This window comes from Mytilus californianus, unplaced genomic scaffold, assembly GCF_021869535.1.
Source record: "Mytilus californianus isolate M0D057914Y unplaced genomic scaffold, xbMytCali1.0.p SCAF_4, whole genome shotgun sequence".
Taxonomy (NCBI): domain Eukaryota; kingdom Metazoa; phylum Mollusca; class Bivalvia; order Mytilida; family Mytilidae; genus Mytilus; species Mytilus californianus.
This window is the reverse complement of record NW_026262690.1, coordinates 30,393,074-30,413,103: the sequence shown is the minus strand read 5'-3', so window position 1 is coordinate 30,413,103 and position 20,030 is coordinate 30,393,074. Positions and strand designations below refer to the sequence as shown.

The following is a 20,030-nucleotide window of genomic DNA, read 5'->3' as shown; positions in this document are numbered from 1 at the left end:
GTCCTGCCTTTTTTTTTTTAAATTTCATCCTAGCCCCCCATAAAAATCAAATGGTAGCTCCCTATACTAAATACATCAGTCCTACAAATTGTTAATTGGTTTCTTTTTAGAGAAGTTAATGAAAATACAAAAAGTTTATGGACAAGTTTTGGCAATAGCTCACAATTGTGGATTCAGGACTATGAAAAGAGGGGGGGGGGGGATGGGGACAAACTAGGCAATGTTAGGAGTGGAACAAGTAAAAAGTCTATGCATTAACCATATATGTAGCTCTTTCAAAAGGGGGGGGGGCTAAATCCGCATCTGGCTCGTATGTCCAATAGGACCAAGTGAGCTAAAATCTTATATAATTTGACATCACAAACTGCATCAAATAACATTTAACATTTTAATCAGGAAAAAAATAACAAATGGATTCTTATCCAAGTCTTTAACAAATATAAAATAATAAACAGCTGCGCCATGAGCGCATGATACGCCCGTCGTCTTGTGTGTGAATTTTTATGCAATAAGCATAAATAGTTTCTGACATACGGCGTGACATGCGAAAACCCCCTTTTTTAACAAAATACTCAATATCTCTAAAATAAAATTTTGAATCAAAACCAAAAAGTATACAGATCTTAAGATTAATATAACTAAGAAGTGTGTAAAATTTTAAGCAATAATCATAAATTGTTTTTGAGATACGGCACAACATGTGAAAACCCCCCTTTTAAAAAAAAAAAAAATCAATATCTCAAAAATAAAATTTTGAATCAAAACCAAAAAGTATACAGATCTTTAGATTAATATAACTAAGAAGTGTGTAAAATTTTAAGCAATAATCATAAATCGTTTTTGAGATACGGCGCGACATGTGAAAAACCCCTCCCCCTTTTTTTACAAAATACTCAATAACTCAAAAATAAAATTTTGAATCATCACCAAAAAGTAAACAGATCTTAAGGTTAATATAACTAAGAAGTGTGTAAAGTTTTAAGCAATAATCATAAACTGTTTTTGAGATACGGCGCGACATGTGAAAAACCCCTCCCCCTTTTTTAACAAAATACTCAATATCTCTAAAATAAAATTTTGAATCATCACCAAAAAGTATACAGATCTTTAGATTAATATAACTAAGAAGTGTGTAAAGTTTTAAGCAAAAATCATAAATTGTTTTTGAGATACGGCGCGACATGTGAAAAAAAACACACACCTGTTTTAGTTACTAAGTCCCGTAACTCAAAAAGTTTTAATCTTATTTTCACCAAAAAGCATACAGATCGTTTGACCATCATAAGAAGCAACTATTTTAAGTTTCATGAAATTTTGATAAGTAATTCTCAAGTTACAGTGCGACATGTTTACGCCGGACAGACAGACGGAACGACACCGGACATTTGTATACCATAATACGTCCCGTCAAAAATTGACGGGCGTATAAAAACAAATATGAAATATAAACTGTAACCTATAAATCAAGTCTACTCAATATAGACACCAGCTGTTATATAAAACATGACTAGAACTTATGTCAGTTTACTATTTTTCTACAAAATGTATATCTTCCATATAAGGTAATGTATGATTCATAAAATAATCACAAAATTGTCATACATGAATGTGATGACATATAAGAAATGTACCTTTTGTAGTGTTTACACCACATCATTCTTTGGAATTTTCAAACTTGTCTGAATTCTACCACATTTTTTAATTTCCATTTTACAGTTAATTTTTGTTAGTGTTTACAAAGGATACATTTTAGCAAAAACAATTGTTAAAATCCATTCCGGGGGTGCTAAAAGAAGCGTAATGTCTATATTTAGTTGTCTTTGTCTTATTGTCTGTCTATTCACTCTATTTCAGTTTTATTTTTAGTAAATTTGATTTAACCTTAACCAAATTATTTGAATTCTGTACATATTGTAAAGACCATTAAACACATAGCTCAGGTTATTCTTCATTCAAATCTGTATCCTGCATCATATATCCCACTTTAGTTTTTGCCCCAATTTGGTCATCTAAGAAAATTTTGAAAGATGACCATCATGTTATCAGCATTTGCCATGAAAAACCTCATATATATGCAAGAAAAAGTTTGATTAAACATCCATATTGGCTGTTACCAGGAACATCTGACACAAATTTGTAAGTACAATGTATATACCTTTTGGATAGTCATGATTCTTTGACTGATTGATTACCTTTTAATGCCCTGTTGTAAATAATTCATTCAAAATTAGAAGAAAGTAAACAATAAATCAAATATGTGGGTTCTATAAAGTGAGAAGATTGAAATATGGAATACAAATAGAAATTGTGGAAGGGGTATGTAAATAAAGGAGGTTTAAGTTCCTTAAAGTTAGTGGCGGCTCATATGTAAAAAAATGTTTGATAAACTTGGGTCTTGTTACAGGTCACTTACAAACTTCTTATACAGTTGTTTCAAGGATTTCTTGTCGATTACAATGGCACAAACATCCTCAGTTTTAATGTTCTCACTCTGACTGAACACGACTCCCATGGAATTAGGAATTCATGCCCATTGCTTTAAAGACTTATCGTTTTTTACCTGAAAGTCTGACTAGTCAAAATGTAAGGGGTATCCCTTTTTTAAATTTGGTAAAGAAAGAGGAACTTTTTTTTTCTTTTAATACAAAATTCAATAGGGGAGAAAAACCTTTTTGTAAGATTTGGTAATTTTATTTTACAAAAATGGAAAAGCATAGAAATCGTTTGACCAATTTGTCTACTATTTGCATTTTTGTTGTATGTAACACCTCAGTATACCACTTATACTTATTATATACATTCTCCTGAGTTTGCTGAGGAATTTTGGAGTTTACTAAACATGTTTGACAAATTTAAAACCTACATCCTGTTTTTTAAGCAATCACATGGTAATTCTAAACCAGATTTCTTCAGTTATAAGCATTAATGACATTTTTATCTTTTGACTCATCATTGTGTTTTTCAAATTCCCTGTCAATCTAACAGTAACTCCATTTTTGTATGTGGAAGTACAAGAAACTTTACTAGAAATGGTAGAAACAAGTAAAACTGTGAGCTACTGCTCACTGATGATACCCCCGCAGAAATATTTCGGTATACAGGATGAATCTGAAAACGCATCACACGGTAAAGCTGACTTATATAAACCCTGAAACCAAATTTCAGAAATCCTTGTCAAGTAGTTCCTGAGAAAAATGTGACGAAAAATTTTCAACTTGGCTATCATGTGTAAAATAATACAAGTGTTCGGTAAACAGGAAGTTGTTGAGTGATGAATCTGAAAACGCATCACACGGTGTAACTTACTTATATAAACCCTGAAACCAAATTTCAGAAATCCTTGTCAAGTAGTTCCTGAGAAAAATGCGACAAATATATTCATGGGACGGACGGACTGACGGATGGATGGATGGAATGACGGAAGGACAGACAGAGGTAAAGCAGTATACCCCCACTTTCTTAAAGCAGGGGTATAACAATACAACATCATAGTTCTAATACAAAATACCATGTAACTTAAAAGTTTATAATCAATTAATCAAATAATTTCGTATACTTTACTACAAAATTTGAAAAAAAAATGAACCAAATATCAATATCTAATCAAGTCATTTAGAAAAATATAGATTTTAAAAGAATGTATATACTCAAAAGATTTGTCTCAGTATTCTTTACTGAATTAGTAAATTAAATCCATATAAAGATATATACCAATATCAAGTACCATGAAAAATAATAAAATTCTATAAACAAGTTCAATATAATAGTTCTATTCTCTAGCAGAGAACAAAAATATAAAACAATACACAGTATAACAGTATATTGAATATTTTTATAATGTCACAATTTTATCGATAAAGGTTTTTCATTAGAAGATGAAGTCTCCTTGATGTAAACAAACATGGTATCCAGGTCATATAGACATGATAGATGCTTTCAAATATAGTTTCATGTTTTCCTGATGTGATCTAGTAGTGACTCTAACATGGCTGTTCTCTCATTACATTCTTTTCCTGAGAGCTTCTTGGGTCTTTCTGTGTATGCCAATTTTTGCTGCTTGTGTTGACCTATTTTGACATCTGAGCACTTTTCTGTTTCAAAATCCTTTCTTTCACTCAAATTGTTGTCATGATCTTTGGTTATTGCAGATTTTCCATGATGGGATGAAGGATGTTTATCAATACTTTTCTCCAGACAATAGCCATAGGGTTTCTTTGGTGTAAGTTGTTTTATTTGTTGACTTTCAAGGCCTTTTGTCTGTTTATCTTTAACATTGGTATCCTTAGTCTTGAACTGCAATCCTTTAGCAGACTCTGGAATGTATTTTGATCTACCATACAATTCATATGGATTTCCATAACCCTGATATGTTCTGGCCATAAATCTTTCTGGGTCATATCTTCTACAATACTCTATGTAAGGATCATAGTATGGGTTATTACAGCCACGTCCAAACCAATATCCAGAGTTGTAACTATAGTTTTCTTCACAATCATAAGACCATCTAAACCTACTTGGTCTGTCCATAAACCTTGGACTGAATGCACTATATTCTGAACTGTATCTCTCCCTCACAAACTCTGGAGGTGATTTACAAGATTGTCTCTGATAATTTGAGGATATTTTTCCTAAGTACTTTGCCTTATTAACAGATTCCCTACTTGAAGTTTTATCTTTTGGCACAGGTTCTGACATGCAAGTCTTTTTCATTTGTTGTTCTACATTGTTATTCATATCTGTTATTGATGAATCTTCATTTGACCTCTTACAGGTGGTGTCTCTTTGGCTTGTCTTATTACATTTAATACTGTTTTCTGGCCTCTTTTGCAAGTTCTCTTCTTCATTCTGTTTGTACGTGCCCTCATATCTGGTTTTGGCACAGGAATTTTGCATTTCATTCCCATGAAAATAACCTCCACTGTAAGGTTTCGGAATTTCTTTCAAGCAAGGCTCTTCCTTTGGTTTCTTTTTATCATGACATATATCATTATTGTTTATTAAGTGTTTCTGACTTTGTAATTCATTCTTGGAATTCTGTGCTTCTTTTCCTTGCAAATAAGACATTTTGTGAGATGTTGTTGACTCTCTGTTTTGGCTACAGTTCATATCACCATTAGCCTGAGTAATTTTTCTGTCCTCATTTTTTGGATTTTCATGAAAACCAGAGGAAATTGCTTTCTTAATTTCATTAACATGGACTTTGAAGGTTTCAGAATCAAGATATTTATCTTTTGAAATACTTATTGCTGCTTTATAAGATGTTCTGACATCTTCCCCTTTACCATGGTCAAGTGACTTTAGTGTTTCTGTTAACCTCTGCTTTTCATCTTTACAATTCTTCTCATTGGTGATTGATTTTGATTTACCATTAGAATTGAGGGAAACACTTCTAGTTCCATTATCTATAGATACAATCAACTGTTTACTTAATGTTGTGTCAGTTTTCTTTTTCAAGCAACTATGATTAAGACTGGATTTCTGTTGTTCAGACATTTTCTTTACTACTTTGGAACTAGTTTTAGTAGTATTCTGAGGTATAAGTTGTTCTTTATTGAAAGCACTTTTTGGTCTTAGCTTTGCTCTATCAGTTTCAGATTTAGATGCTTTATGCTCGTCATTTCCTTTTACCAAAGATTTATTGTGTTTTCTAAGATTCATCAATCCTTTTGAAGATGCATTGACTGACACATTTTTATTCTCCTCAGATTTCTGATTCAAAACAGACAAAAGTGTATCACAAACAAGTTTTCTATTTGGTGTAGTAATTTTTCGGTCTTTCTCTTGACTGATGAACTTACTTCCATTAGAAGTCTTGGTTGAATACTTAATAGTACATTTTGGCTTAACCACAAAGGCATTTGTTTTTATAGAAGAAACTGCCTTTCTTAATTTACTGATACCAGATTCTGGTTTGAGTTGTGAGAAATCAGATCTATGAGGTTTTGTTTTTACAATTGGGCAGATGTATTTCTGAGATTCAGAGCTGTTGAAACTGAACTGAAAATCATCAGCTACTTTGAAGTCAAATTTATATTGTCCTTTCGCTGAATTAGTATCTGAAACTTTTTCTTTTCCATTGTCGGAGTACTGGTTGCTTTCAGGTGTCAAATGCATTTTCAAAGGGGTCTTTACAACAACTTTATCTTTATTTAATTGCTTTAAAAGTTCATTTTGTAACTCTAACTCATTTAACTTTCTATGACTTTTATCAGTAAGAGTTTTACACTTCCTTTTTACTGGATTCTCAAAAGAGGCATATAGATTATTTTCAGCCTGTTTTTCTTCAAAAATTTCATTCCATTTAGACATATTTACTGAACTGTCCCAAGGATAATTTGCAACATCACATGCCTTCTCATACAAATCATCCATTAATATTTCAGAATATCTACACCCATAAAGTAGTACATTAACATAACAATAGGATAAAGTGTTCAACCTGTCTTTGGTATATTGAGATTGACATACTATCAGAAATTTCTTTCGTCGCTGCCAAGAAGCTTCACTCTCATGCCTACCTTTCATTTCTTTTATTTCTCCTAAATCCATCATGTTTCTTAATTTAAAATTGGCTTTTAAAATTCTTCAGAAGGCATTATGGATCATATTAAAATATTCTACCTTCTGACTGTCAATTATACAGCTGCATTCTGAAAAAAAAGATAAATTTAATAACAAAGTTGACACAATTAATTGTCGAAACTGCTGAAATATTTGAATAATTGATCAAGGAACAGCAAGAGTTCACACACTGTAAATGTCTCACCTGCTTTCATTATATACTGATTGTTATTTAATCTATATTAAAAGTCTTGACAATAAATGTTTATAAACTTAAAAATGACCAATGAACTATGAAAATGAGGTCAAGCTCACATGAAACCTTCCAGACAGTAATGTGCACTTTACAATCATTCTTTACACCAAATATAGTAGACCTACTGCATTCAATATCAGAGAACCACACCAAACCACAACAAGAGTGCACACGCTGAAACATCTCGCCTGCTTTACAGACCATTGATTTTATGTTGATAGTCCTAAATATAAAGCTTTACTACAAGTACCACATAAACTTCAGATGATCCAAGAAAATGAGGTTAAGGTCAAATAAACCAAACCGGAAATTACATGTACACCTTACAATCATTCCATACACCAAATATAGTTGACCTATTGCTTAAAGTTTCTAAGAAACAAACTAAAACAGGAAAACTTAACATTGACCAATGAACTATGAAAATGAGGTCAAGGTCAGATGAACCTTGCCATCCAAGACAGACGTGTTCACCTTACAATCAATCTATGCATTAAATATAGTATTGCTTATAGCATCTAAAAAACAAACTTTACCATGAAAACTTAACATTGACCAATGAACCATGAAAATGAGGTCAAGGTCCGATCATAACTTTCAGACAGACATTTACACCTTACAATCATTCCATACACCAAATATAGTTGACCTATTGCCTAAAGTATTTAAGAAAAAAACTTAACCATGAAAACTTAACATTGACCAATCAACCATGAAAATGAGGTCAAGGTCAGATGATACCTGCCAGACAGATATATACACCTTACAATCATTCCATACACCAAATATAGTTGACATATTGCTTATAGTTTAAGAAAAACAGACCAAAACACAAAAAGTTAACACTGAGCAATGAACCGTGAAAAGGGGGGTCAAGGTCAAATAAAACCTGCCAGACTGACATGAACATTGTAAAATATTTCCATACACCAAATATAGTTAACCTATTGCATATAGTATTAGAAAAAAAGACCAAAACACAACAACTTAACTTAAACCTCTAAACCATGAAAACGAGGTCAAGGTTAGATGACACCTGCCTGTTGGACATGTACACCTTACAATCATTCCATACACCAAATATATTAGACCTATTGATTATAGTATCTGCTATATGGACTTAACCTTATTCACTGATCCATGAAATGAGGTCGAGGTCAAATGAAAACTGTCTGACAGGCATGAGGACCTTGCAAGATATGAACATACTAAATATAGTTATCCTTTTACTCATAATAAGAGAGAAATTAACATTACAAAAAATCTTAACTTTTTTTTCAAGTTTTCACTGAACCATGAAAACGAGGTCAAGGACAATGGACATATGACAGACGGAAACTTCATAACATAAGGCATCTATATACAAAGTATGAAGCATCCAGGTCTTCCACCTTCTAAAATATAAAGCTTTTATGAAGTTTGTTAACGCCACTGCCAGATCACTATCCCTATGTCGAGCTTTCAGCGACACAAGTTGCAGGCTAGACAAAAACTTAACATTGATCAAAATACCATGAAAATGAGGTAAAGTTCAGATGAAATCTGCAAGATGGACATGTACACATAACAATCATTCCATAAACCAGATCAATGATAGGTGAACCCAGCTGTCTGACAGAGATGGACACTTTGCAAGGATCCCATAAACCAAATACAGTAATCCTATTACTCATAACATGTGAAAAGTCCAAGTTTCAAAACAAGATAAGTCTTCATAAGATATGTCGGTAGGACACCATGCCCCACTCGCAGAATCTTCTTATATCTATGATCATTGATCAAAACCCCAACTTGAAAATTTTAAAGTCTTTGGTTGACCTATTTGGGACTAAACCAACTACCTCCTCACACGAGACGAGCAGGCTACCACAAGACCAACAATGCTGTAGGCCATAATGATATAGGGACAAATAACTGGAGCGTGAAAATAAGAATGACAAAAATTTGCTAAAAGCAATCAACATTCATATAACAGATATTAGTAACCTATCATGAACAGTTACTGTCAGAGAAACAGATTAAATCCAGACAACTGAACAGATCATGTTACGAAGATGAAACATGAAAGTGAGGTCTATAATCCAGACAACTGAACAGATCATGTTACGAAGATGAAACATGAAAGTGAGGTCTAGGTCATATGGTATAATGATGTCATCCTAATACAATTCTTAAAATGAAATCACATATCATATGTTGTTTACCTATTATGTATAATTTCTAAAGAACTACCTAACCTTAAAAACTCAACCCAACCACTGCATAGATGTCAAGTTTTCAAGTCTATATAGTGGGAGATCACCCTCTGAATAAATATGTTCTAAGAGGAAGATTTGTGGACAAACATATTTCACATTGTTTTATTTTACATTTTTCATTTAACAATTCATGTTTTTGCAATCAGTATTCAAGAGATTTTTCTAAACAAGAGTGCACACGCTGAAATGTCTCGCCTTCTTTACTAACCATTGATTTTATGTTGATAGTCCTAAATACAAAGCTTTACTACTAGTAACACATAAACTTAACATGATCCAAGAAAATGAGGTCAAGGTCAGATAAACCAAACAAGAAATACATGTACACCTTACAATCATTCAATAAACCAAACATAGTTGACCTATTGCTTATTGTTTCTAAGAAACAGTCTTAAACAGGAAAACTTAACATTGACCAATGAACCATGAAAATGAGGTCAAGGTCAGATGAACCATGCCAAACAGACATGTACACCTTACAATCGATTTAGGCATTAAATATAGTTGACCTATTGCTTATAGTATCTAAGAAACAAACTTAACATTGACCAATGAACCATGAAAATGAGGTCAAGGTAAGATGATACCTGCCAGACAGACATATACACCTTACAATCATTCCATATACCAAATATAGTAGACCTACTGCTCATAGTATCTGATATATGGACTTGACCACGAAAACTTAACCTTGTTCACTGATCCATTAAATGAGGTCGAGGTCGAATGAAAATTGTCTGACTGGCATGAGGACCTTGCAAGGTACGCACATACTAAATATAGTTATCCTATTACTCATAATAAGAAAGTAATTAACATTACAAAAAATGTTGACTTTTTTTTCAAGTAGTCACTGAACCATGAAAATGAGGTCAAGGACAATGGACATATGACAGACGGAAACTTCGTAACATAAGGCATCTATATACAAAGTATGAAGCATCCAGGTCTTCTAGCTTCTAAAATATAAAGCTTTTAAGAAGTTAGCTAACGCCGCCGCCGGATCACTATCCCTATGTCGAGCTTTCTGCTACAAAAGTCGCAGGCTCGACAAAAATGGGGGATTTTCAGAAATAATGGTGAAAGAGAGGGATTCCTGCTTGTTTTTTTAGATTGATACCTGGAAAGATGGTGGTTTCCAGAGGGATTAATCTAAAAGTCATTTACCAAAAATTGCTTTGGTCCAACAAATGCACTTTTGAACATTATTGCTAAAATCAAAATTAAAAATTTGTTTGCCCTGTATATGTACCGGGGTATAACCCATTTGGTTGTCTGGTCCTAACCTATCAAAATTTCAGATTTTTACTTGCTATGTGTACCATGATGGGTGCAATTTGTGGAGCAGAAACTGCTTACCCTTCTATATCATCAGTGCCGACATCTCAATCTTTTTTGTTAAATGTTTAAAGGACTTGTTTGTATGTCTTTATCTTTTGACCTGGCATTGTGTTTTTTTTTGTGGTTATTGATTACCTCTTGGTATTTTCCCCTTTTTTCTTAGTAACTGTGTGCGTTGAATGTGAAGCGACACCAATAGATCGATCAATTCAAATAAATATTGAATTGAACCAATCATTTATTCTCGGTCCGTCTATATCAGATTGAACATTCACAGTACTGTAAATTCAGAAATTATTGTGTGCATTTATTATTGCGAATTTGGAAGAAAGGACTAAAATGCGAGATTTATTACTGCGATTTCACGAAAATCTTAATACAGTTATATGTATCAGTTATCAGAATGCGGGTTCTAATTATTGCGATACTCTTTGTATACAGTATGTCAAACGGGAACGAGGAGAGTGAATGTGTAACATAAAATATTGCCCCCCACGAAATATTTTCTGTCGGACAAAATTTCATTTAAATTATTGTCCACGGACACTATTTCATAATAAAATACTGTCCAGGACAATATTTCATCATGAAATAGTGTCCTTGTCCATGAAATTTTGTCACCTCCTTCTGGACAATATTTCACTATAAAATACTGTCCATGACAATATTTCACTGTGAAATACTGTCCCTGAAAATATTTCTTAATCTAATTATGTTTTCCCAGGGGATTTTTCTGCCATGAAATTGCTAGAGTTTCTAGATTTTTTTTATTTAACATTTTTCATCTGAGACTACTATAATACTATGTGTTATAGTAGTCTCAGTTTTCATGAACATGATGAAAAGTAGGTATATAACCATAAATTGCTGCATAAATCAATTAAGCATGTTTCTCTGTTATTTATCAAATAAAACACCTTAATGATATCATTATCCAAAATTTTAAATGTCTATAACCTCCCTTTCATGTGACCAAATTTCATCACAATCCATCTATGAAATATTGTCTCAATATACAACCTTGGATAACCTCCCTTTTTAACAAGACAAAATTTCATACAGACCACAGGCGCTTAAATTGGGTATATGATACAGATATTTTTTTTTTTTTTTTTTTTGTTGATTAAAATATTCAATTTTCTATATTTATACTACATATCTATCACTACTGCGCATGTCTCACCTAGTTTCGAGTGATTTTACCAACTCTGAGGCAAACCCCCATTTTACTATCCACACTAACTTCTTAGTGTGGATAGTAAAATGGGGGTTTGTCAGTGTGGATAGTTAAATGGGGGTTTGTCTCAGAGGTCAAAATATCTGTATCATATACCCAATCGTCTGTGATACAGACATATGTAAATTGGTCCTTCTCTGGACATTATATCATAGATTTGGACAAAATTTCATGATACAAAGTCATGAAATATTGTCTTGGGGGACAATATTTCATAGGACAATATTTTGCTTTACAATTGGACCCAGATTGTACAAAAATGTTTAGAGATGTAAACTGGTAAAAGTTTCCTAAACTAAAGGCTAAACTGTTAAAAGTTAATATTAGTAAATCATAAATGACATCGTTCCCATTTGAAATTCCTACAAAATACTATCTATGTATGATGAATAACAATCGAGAAATGTTATGTTCAATGTAATATTCTAATAAATTATTACAGAGATGTACTGTTTCTTGCTTCCATGCTACCTATATGAATAAGGCGGGAAACGGTTATTATGTCCCTTTAACGCTGAACCTAAGTTTGGTACGTTAATCGTAAAACTTACACTTTCGACCTTTTCAAAAATCAGTGAAAACAAAACGATTTTTGCAACCAAGGAGTTGTATCTAGTATTTCACAAAATAGTGTCTTTCTGTACTAACCGTGTATATATGAGAAGCCGTTTTACCAGAGACATATAATAAACACGTTCTCATCTAAAATTAGAAATTCTCATTAACGGTCATTTGCCATAATTCGTACTCAAATAGGTCGAATTATCGCTCATAAGACAAACTTGTGCAAAAACGAGAAAAATAAAAGAAAAACACGTTTTTCTTTTTATCAAGCACTTGAAAATCGTGAATCTGACATATTGAACACCTGGTGTATGCTGAACTGAATTGTAATAAATTAACTTGCATTTCTCAGGCCTGTATGCCAGCATACGAACCTGGTGTATGCTAAAGTCTACATTTGATTTATACATTGTATTTCTCAGGTCTGTATGCCTGCATACGAACCTGGTGTATGCAGAACGGCAAATATTGAATCAAATGTTGTATTTCGCAGGTCTGTATGCTAGCATACGAACCTGGGTGTTTCCAAAAAATCCTTTACTTCAGTAGTTGTGTTTTAACGCTGATTTCGATTTTTTTTTTTAAACTAAAAGCCTACCACTGACCTCTATATTTTCTCCCGATAGGTAAACAGAAAAGCGTTAATTTGCAGGGCAAACCGGTAAAGCGTTTACTGTTGTAAATCTAAAAATGAAAACCGATTCTCAAGTTCCACGACTATGATCACTGTATTGACATGACAGTTATCTGTTTGTTTGCAAATTAAAATTACGGAAAAATGAGGCGATCATAATTTGTACAAGGTTCCAAGTTGTTGACAAAATTTTAAATGACGTCAGGGACCTTCTGACGTAAGGCGGAGGGAATTATAGATGGATAGCACTTGACTTACGCGAGTTACTTTTTACCAGTACACTTAATTAAAATAATAGCAATTGATTACAAAACAAAATGTTTTTTTTATACTTTGTATTGGTAAATGATAAAAAGTCAAAGAACAAATGGACTATTTATCTGCGTTGAATGACCTAATAACACCTTATGTCACGCACTCCTATATGACGTCATTTACAAATGTAAACAATGTGAATGATCAATGAAGGAGTTCCCGTCACGGAGAAGAAAATGGACAATTCATTGAAAAATATGCTCTATTATCTAAATTTTAATATACCAGAAGCAAAACAGAATGTCAGATACATTTACGGTAAGTAAACCTAGCTGGTTTTTGTACATTTTCCACGAATTCCATAGAACACCCTCTTTTTTTAGAAGTGACTGACTGATTTAATCCGGCTTGAAAACTATAATACAAGATTATTGATTACACTAAGTTTGTTTTCTCAAGAGGTTTGTTCACTTCAATCAATTTCATGCTAGACATCATGTGGCGAAATTTACTGCTGTTTTACTATCAAGCTACCCCCCCCCCCCCCCCAAAAAAAAAATAGCCTTGCAAGACGTCATAAGTATTTGGACTACCACCCCCCCCCCCCTCCCCCCCCTTGAAAGTATTTAGAGAAAAAATGAATGGGAAATACGATTATGTGTACATCCATAGTGATGTCTCCTTGCATTAGTTACAATTTTAAGGATTTTAAGGGGTGCTTTGTGGGAAAAATTTAGTTGATTTATTGAGGGAAACAATACTGGAGCGGTCCATTTCTAAGGAATTCAGCGCCCTCCCCAGCCCATCCCCCTTATGAAACTTCTGGATCTGCCACTGAGTTAAAGTCTCCCGGATTTAAAAAAAAAATTGAAATTCAGCCCCTATCCAGATTTTCAAAATGCATGGCCAATGCCCTTCAGTTCTTATTCTAACAACTTTTAGGGAAACAAAAGTCCAAGGTAAAAAGGGGGGGGGGGGGTGAGCGCTCACATGTTAAAACCGGCCACACTAGTCTTTATGTGCCTGTCCCAAGTCAGGAGCCTGTAGTTGAAGTTGTCATTGGTTCATGTATGTCGTATTTCTTTTTCGTAAATTGTTTTGCTATAAATTATTGTTTCTTATTTTTCATGTTGGGTCCTTTTATCATCTGACTATACAGTATTGGTTTTTCTCATTGTTGAAGTCCGTACAGATGGCCTATACTTGATTACATCCACTTCATTTTGGACTTTGGTGTACAGTTGTCTCATTTGCAATCATCCCACATCTCCTTTTTTTTACAAGGAGGTTGTATGATGTGTCCTTGTTTTGGAAAACTGTACAGTACATTTGTCACATGATCACTGCAGCATTTTGTGATGTGTGTATGTAAGAAGCTGTTACTTATTACTTAATATGAAAAGCTATCAACAAAATCGAAAGACAGACAGAAAATTTTAAAATATAGTGAGCAATAAAAAACAAAAAAAGAAGTAATTCAAACAAATTAAACATACATTTATTGCGAAAGGATCAGAACAGCACATTTCAAGAGTGTTCAATTGGAAAAATGAATGTTAATAAGGAAATGACATATTTCATTGATCTTCAATCAGATGCATGGCGACAAAAATACTTTCAACTTCAAGGGAACGACTTCAATTCAACCACTAAGAACCCTTAGTTCATATACATTCTAAAATCAGTAATTGTGATAATGTTAAAGTTGTGAAGTGTATAATATTCACACATATATATATATGTATATAATATGTAGTTTCCATTTCTCGTTTCAGCATTTTTCAAACAGTGGCTATACCTTTCATGTAACTATTTATGTGTTGCTTATGAATTGAATTGTAACACTTCTTAGTGACTGGATAGGTTAAACCAATGCCTTCCTAGAAAACTACGACATCAATGAGCAACACCTGACCTTTTGCTGTTCCTGCTAATAAAGTAAAAATGGCTTCACTAGATAAGGACGACACCTAGAACATGTAGAAAAAGCATCAATTCTTTGGCTTTCCTGATTGAAGGATTTATTTTTACAACTCCAGTGTATAATATGCCATTATAAACAATTTTTACCATAGTATAATGCTATAAATTCACTAATTTCCATATCTATTAGCTAATCCAGTTAGATATCGACTTATGATATGCAGTGAAGACAGATCATTGCAAATTGTTTACATTACCGATAATTAAAATAAATGTATGCATGTTTGGCATACATCTTTGTAAAGCAAATTGTATACAGACATCCCCCTAAAAGCATTAAAAAAAAAAACAAGAACTTTGGCATACACCATGTTGACAGGCAGAGATGCAAACACAATGACTTAAACACTTTGTTGTATCACTGTCTATTTAGTATGAATATTGCCAACTATATCAGATTTTAAGACAGTTTCATTTTCTCTCCATCAATTTCTAACCAAGAGTTCCAAATGGTGAAGTTGAAATCATCCCTTCGTAAATTATACGGACGCCATTACGAGTTGGTTGACCGTTATGGAATAACCGTTTCACAGATGATATCGGATATGTTTCTTACGTCGTAACTACAATCCCCTTCCCTTTTCATGAATGTGACTAACCGAATTAGACTATTTAACGGGTTTGTAATAACATGAGCAACACGACGGGTGTCACATGTGGAGTAGGATCTGCTTACCCTTCCGGAGCACCTGAGATCACCCCCAGTTTTTGGTGGGGTTCGTGTTGCTCAGACTTTAGTTTTCTATGTTGTTTCTTGTGTACTATTAATATTTGTCTGTTTGTCTTTTTCTTGCCATGGTGTTGTCAGTTTATTTTCGATTTATGAGTTTGACTGTTCCTCTGGTATCTTTCGCCCCTCTTGACACAATGCTTGAAGTTACTAACTTAGAGCATGATGAAAAATAATAGTTTTACAATTTAAAATATGAATACATGTACAACATACAGCTGGTTAGAATGCAAACCATTCAGCTTGCTAAATATCCAATAAGTGCCACAAAATATGCAGAAATTTTAGACTGGAGGCAAACCCTACACAAATACACTAGCTCAATGAACACCAGCTTGGTTTGACAATACTAAAATGTATGTAAAACTATAATTTAATAGAACATAGGTGGGTATACAGGCAATCAAATCTTGTATATATCCAAGTAAAAAAAAAATAAGTGTTCACCGTACACCAGTGTTGTATGCAAGAATACCGTGAACTGAAAATGTCAAACAAATATGCAAACTTTTATGTTCCAATGTGTATAGGACTATAGGTCGGTATGCCGACAATCAAACCTATGAATTCCATTTTTTTACAAGAGTTTATTGAAAAGCGGGTTGATATACAGGAATAAACCCCTGAGTGTTGCAGTTAAGAATTGAGAGCTTTCTTTCAAATTCAAACGAAGTTGAAGGCTATACATAAGTAATTCCTTACATCGATGTAATTCGGCCTTTGACATGTTTGATGGAGATACATTTGTATGTCTCTTTCAAAATCATACACATCTCCTTATTTTCTAGGGGGGGGGGGGGGGGGTTATGCAAACATAAGTAAATAAGAAATGTTACTACACAGCAAATGCTTAGCATTCAGGCAGACAGACTTGCCAATACAAACATGAATCCAGAATAAAATTTTAGAATCCATGCAGGCATACAAGTACCTGGCAGAAAAATGCCAAAATAAATAATAATTTGAGTCTATATGCAGGCATACAGACCTGACAAATACTAATATACGCAGAAAGTGAGAGTTTAGCATACGCCAGGTCGGTATGCAGGCATACAGACTTGACAAATACTAGTATACGCATACAGTGAGAGTTTGGCACACACCAAGTCAGTATGCTGGCATACAGACCTGACAAATTCTAGTATACATTTGTACACATAGAGTAAGAGTTAAGCATACACCAGGTCAGTATGCAGGCATACAGACCTGACAAAAACTAGTATATGAATAGAGTGAGAGTTTAGCATACACCAGGTCGGTATGCTGGCATACCGACCTGACAAATTCTAGTATACACATAGATTCAGGGTTTGGCATACACCAGGTCAGTATGCAGGCATACAGACCTGACAAATACTAGTATATGAATAGAGTGAGAGTTTAGCATACACCAGGTCGGTATGCTAGCATACCGACCTGACAAATTCTAGTATACACATAGAGTGAGGGTTTAGCATACACCAGGTCGGTATGCAGGCATACAGACCTGACAAATACAAGTAAGAGAAAAAAGACTGAATTTAGCATACTTTTCATTGAAACATCTGAAATAAAGATGGGCAAATGCTATGTTATGTATATATTTCAAAAATGGCATAAAAGTATAACAAAAATGCAGAATGAGTAATTTTTTAAGGTTTATTTGCTTCAACTATTTCCTGGGTGTTGAAATAGTTCATTCTAGCATCCTATGAAAAAGGTTTATGATAAAATGATGAAGTTTTGGATTCGCATTTACAAAAAAAGACCACAAATCTTGCAAAAAAATGACAGACAAATATTAATAATGCTATACAGTGACTTTTTAACGCGAAATATATCAATCACCCCAAAAGATGTAGCTTTTTCACACAAAAATCAGTTAAGTGGCATATGAGAATTTCTAATTTTAGATGAGAACGTGTTAATACAATTATATGTCTCTGGTTTTACTATCCATTCCTTATTTTCTGATATCAAAAAATGATTTTGATATCAGTAAATCGATTTCTTGAATTAAAAAGGATAAAGAATATTTTCTGATATCAAAAATTCATTTTTGGATATCAGGAAATCGATTTTTGATATCAGAAATTCGAATTTTTGATATCAGAAAATATTCTTTAAGAAATAGATTTCCTATAAAAAAAATGATTTTGTGTCATTGTGATATCAAAAATTCGAATTCCTGATTATTTTTTTATATCAAGAATTCAATTTTTGGGATAACAAGAAATATTTTTTGATATCAGAAAATAAGGAATAAATAGTAAAACGGCATCTCATTTGTATAAAATCAACACTGAAGTACAGCTACCGATATTAGAGTGTAGGACGTCATGCATAGTTTAAAATCAGCAGATTAAATACTTTGAGCTTGCTATTGTTGTTATATTTTTACCTTTGTTTTTATATCGTATAAAAACAATGAGATAGTAGTCTCAGGTCATATGGAGCATTTCGTGTTGAGGCAAATCTTTGACAATCTCTGTTCAATTTATTCACATTTTTTTTATACTCGGGCTATTTAAAGCTAGATATATTGTTTATAAATCATTCTGTCTTTTGATGAAGACCGTATATTGTCCTCTAAGTGTCTTTTGTTAAAGACCGTATATTGAACTCTAGATGTCTTTTGTTGAAGACCGTTTATTGAACTCTAGCTGTCTTTTGTGTTGAAGACCGTATATTGACCTCTTGATGTCTTTTGTTGAAGACCGTATATTGATCTCTAGATGTCTTTTGTTGAAGACCGTATATTGACCTCTGGATGTCTTTTGTTGAAAACCGTATATTGATTGACCTCTAGGTGTCTTTTGTTGAAGACCGTATATTGACCTCTAGGTGTCTTTTGTTGAAGACCGTATATTGACCTCTAGATGTCTTTTGTTGAAGACCGTATATTGACCTCTAGATGTCTTTTGTTGAAGACCGTATATTGACCTCTAGATGTCTTTTGTTAAAGACCGTATATTAACATCTGGATGTCTTTTGTTGAAGACCGTATATTGACCTCTAGGTGTCTTTTGTTGAAGACCGTATATTGACCTCTAGATGTCTTTTGTTGAAGACAGTATATTGACCTCTAGATGTCTTTTGTGCGTTTGTGTTGCTATCTCATTAACTTATAACACACATCTTTCATATAAAAAGTCTAATTCTTGAGAAAAGTGAACCAATTACTGAAACTGTATGTGGAAATAGGACGAAATATTCTTACAGAAAAATTATCAACCATATAATTTTGAAACTAAAGCATAAATGCAAGGTACTTTTCTTATATATTAGTGCTGTTGCAAGTCAATTGAACAATGACATGGGATCCGGTCGGCTCATCAATATTGCCCGGGTGGCAGCGACGGACAATATTTCATTGAAGCTTATATTGTAAATATGGACCTTGTATACCACCTTTGATAAGTGTTTAGTATATGACGATAAATTTTCACATTTGTTCTCGTACTAGAAACAACAAAATTATTTATTTTGTAAACACTTTTCCGTACTCCATGTATACCTTATAACAAAATTATTTGTATTTACCTGTGTACGTTATTTTATTTGGCGGCATTTTGTCCAAGGTTATGGTTGTCTTTCTGATATTGTTTTACATCTAACCCCCTTGTTTTATGAATTTTGTATTTACATTGTGTCATCGTTCAGTGTATGTTCACTTGTTTTTGTTAATATGTCTTTTGATTGAGTTAAGCCATTTCAATTTATATTTTATAGTGCGTCTTTCTTTGTTGTGATGTTACACTATTGTTTCAGGTAGGGTGAAGGTTTGCGCCTATTAAAACGTTTAAACCCGCTGCATTTGATTGCACCTCAGTGTCCTAAGTCAGGAACCTGATGTTCAGTGGTTAAATTGTGGTTTGTTGATGTGGTTCATACGTGTTTCTCGTTATTCGTTTTTAATATAGATTAGACTGTTGGTTTTCCAGTTTGAATGGTTTTACACTAGTCATTTTTGGGGCCCTTTATAGCTTGCTGTTTGGTGTGAGCCAAGGCTCCGTGTTGAAGGCCGTACTTTGACCTATAATGGTTTACTTTTACAAATTGTGACTTGGATGGAGAGTTGTATCATTGACACTCATACCTTGTCTTCTTATATCTACTTGAAAACATCTCCTGTATAGAATTGAAACTAAAATGTGATGTAGCTTTCCTTACGACGATCTATGACGTACAATCCTAGTGGTAATCCTTTGGTGTCGCTCAATTTATCCTTT

General features: G+C 33.3%; 1 protein-coding gene across 1 annotated transcript; it reads right to left on the bottom strand.

The window, feature by feature from the left end:
* Positions 1–3,647: 3,647 nt before the first annotated feature.
* LOC127739438 (uncharacterized) lies at positions 3,648–12,140 on the bottom strand. Its single transcript, XM_052251208.1, has 2 exons — positions 12,094–12,140; positions 3,648–6,650 (listed from the first exon to the last, which is right to left on the bottom strand). The coding sequence occupies exon 2, from the start codon at positions 6,550–6,552 to the stop codon at positions 3,949–3,951; it is 2,604 nt and encodes an 867-aa protein (XP_052107168.1). The 5' UTR covers positions 6,553–6,650; positions 12,094–12,140; the 3' UTR covers positions 3,648–3,948.
* Between the last annotated feature and the right edge of the window lie 7,890 nt (positions 12,141–20,030).

Coding starts and splice junctions, on each gene's coding strand:
- LOC127739438 (XM_052251208.1), bottom strand. CDS start 6,552: ATGATGGATTTAGGAGAAATAAAAGAAATGAAAGGTAGGCATGAGAGT.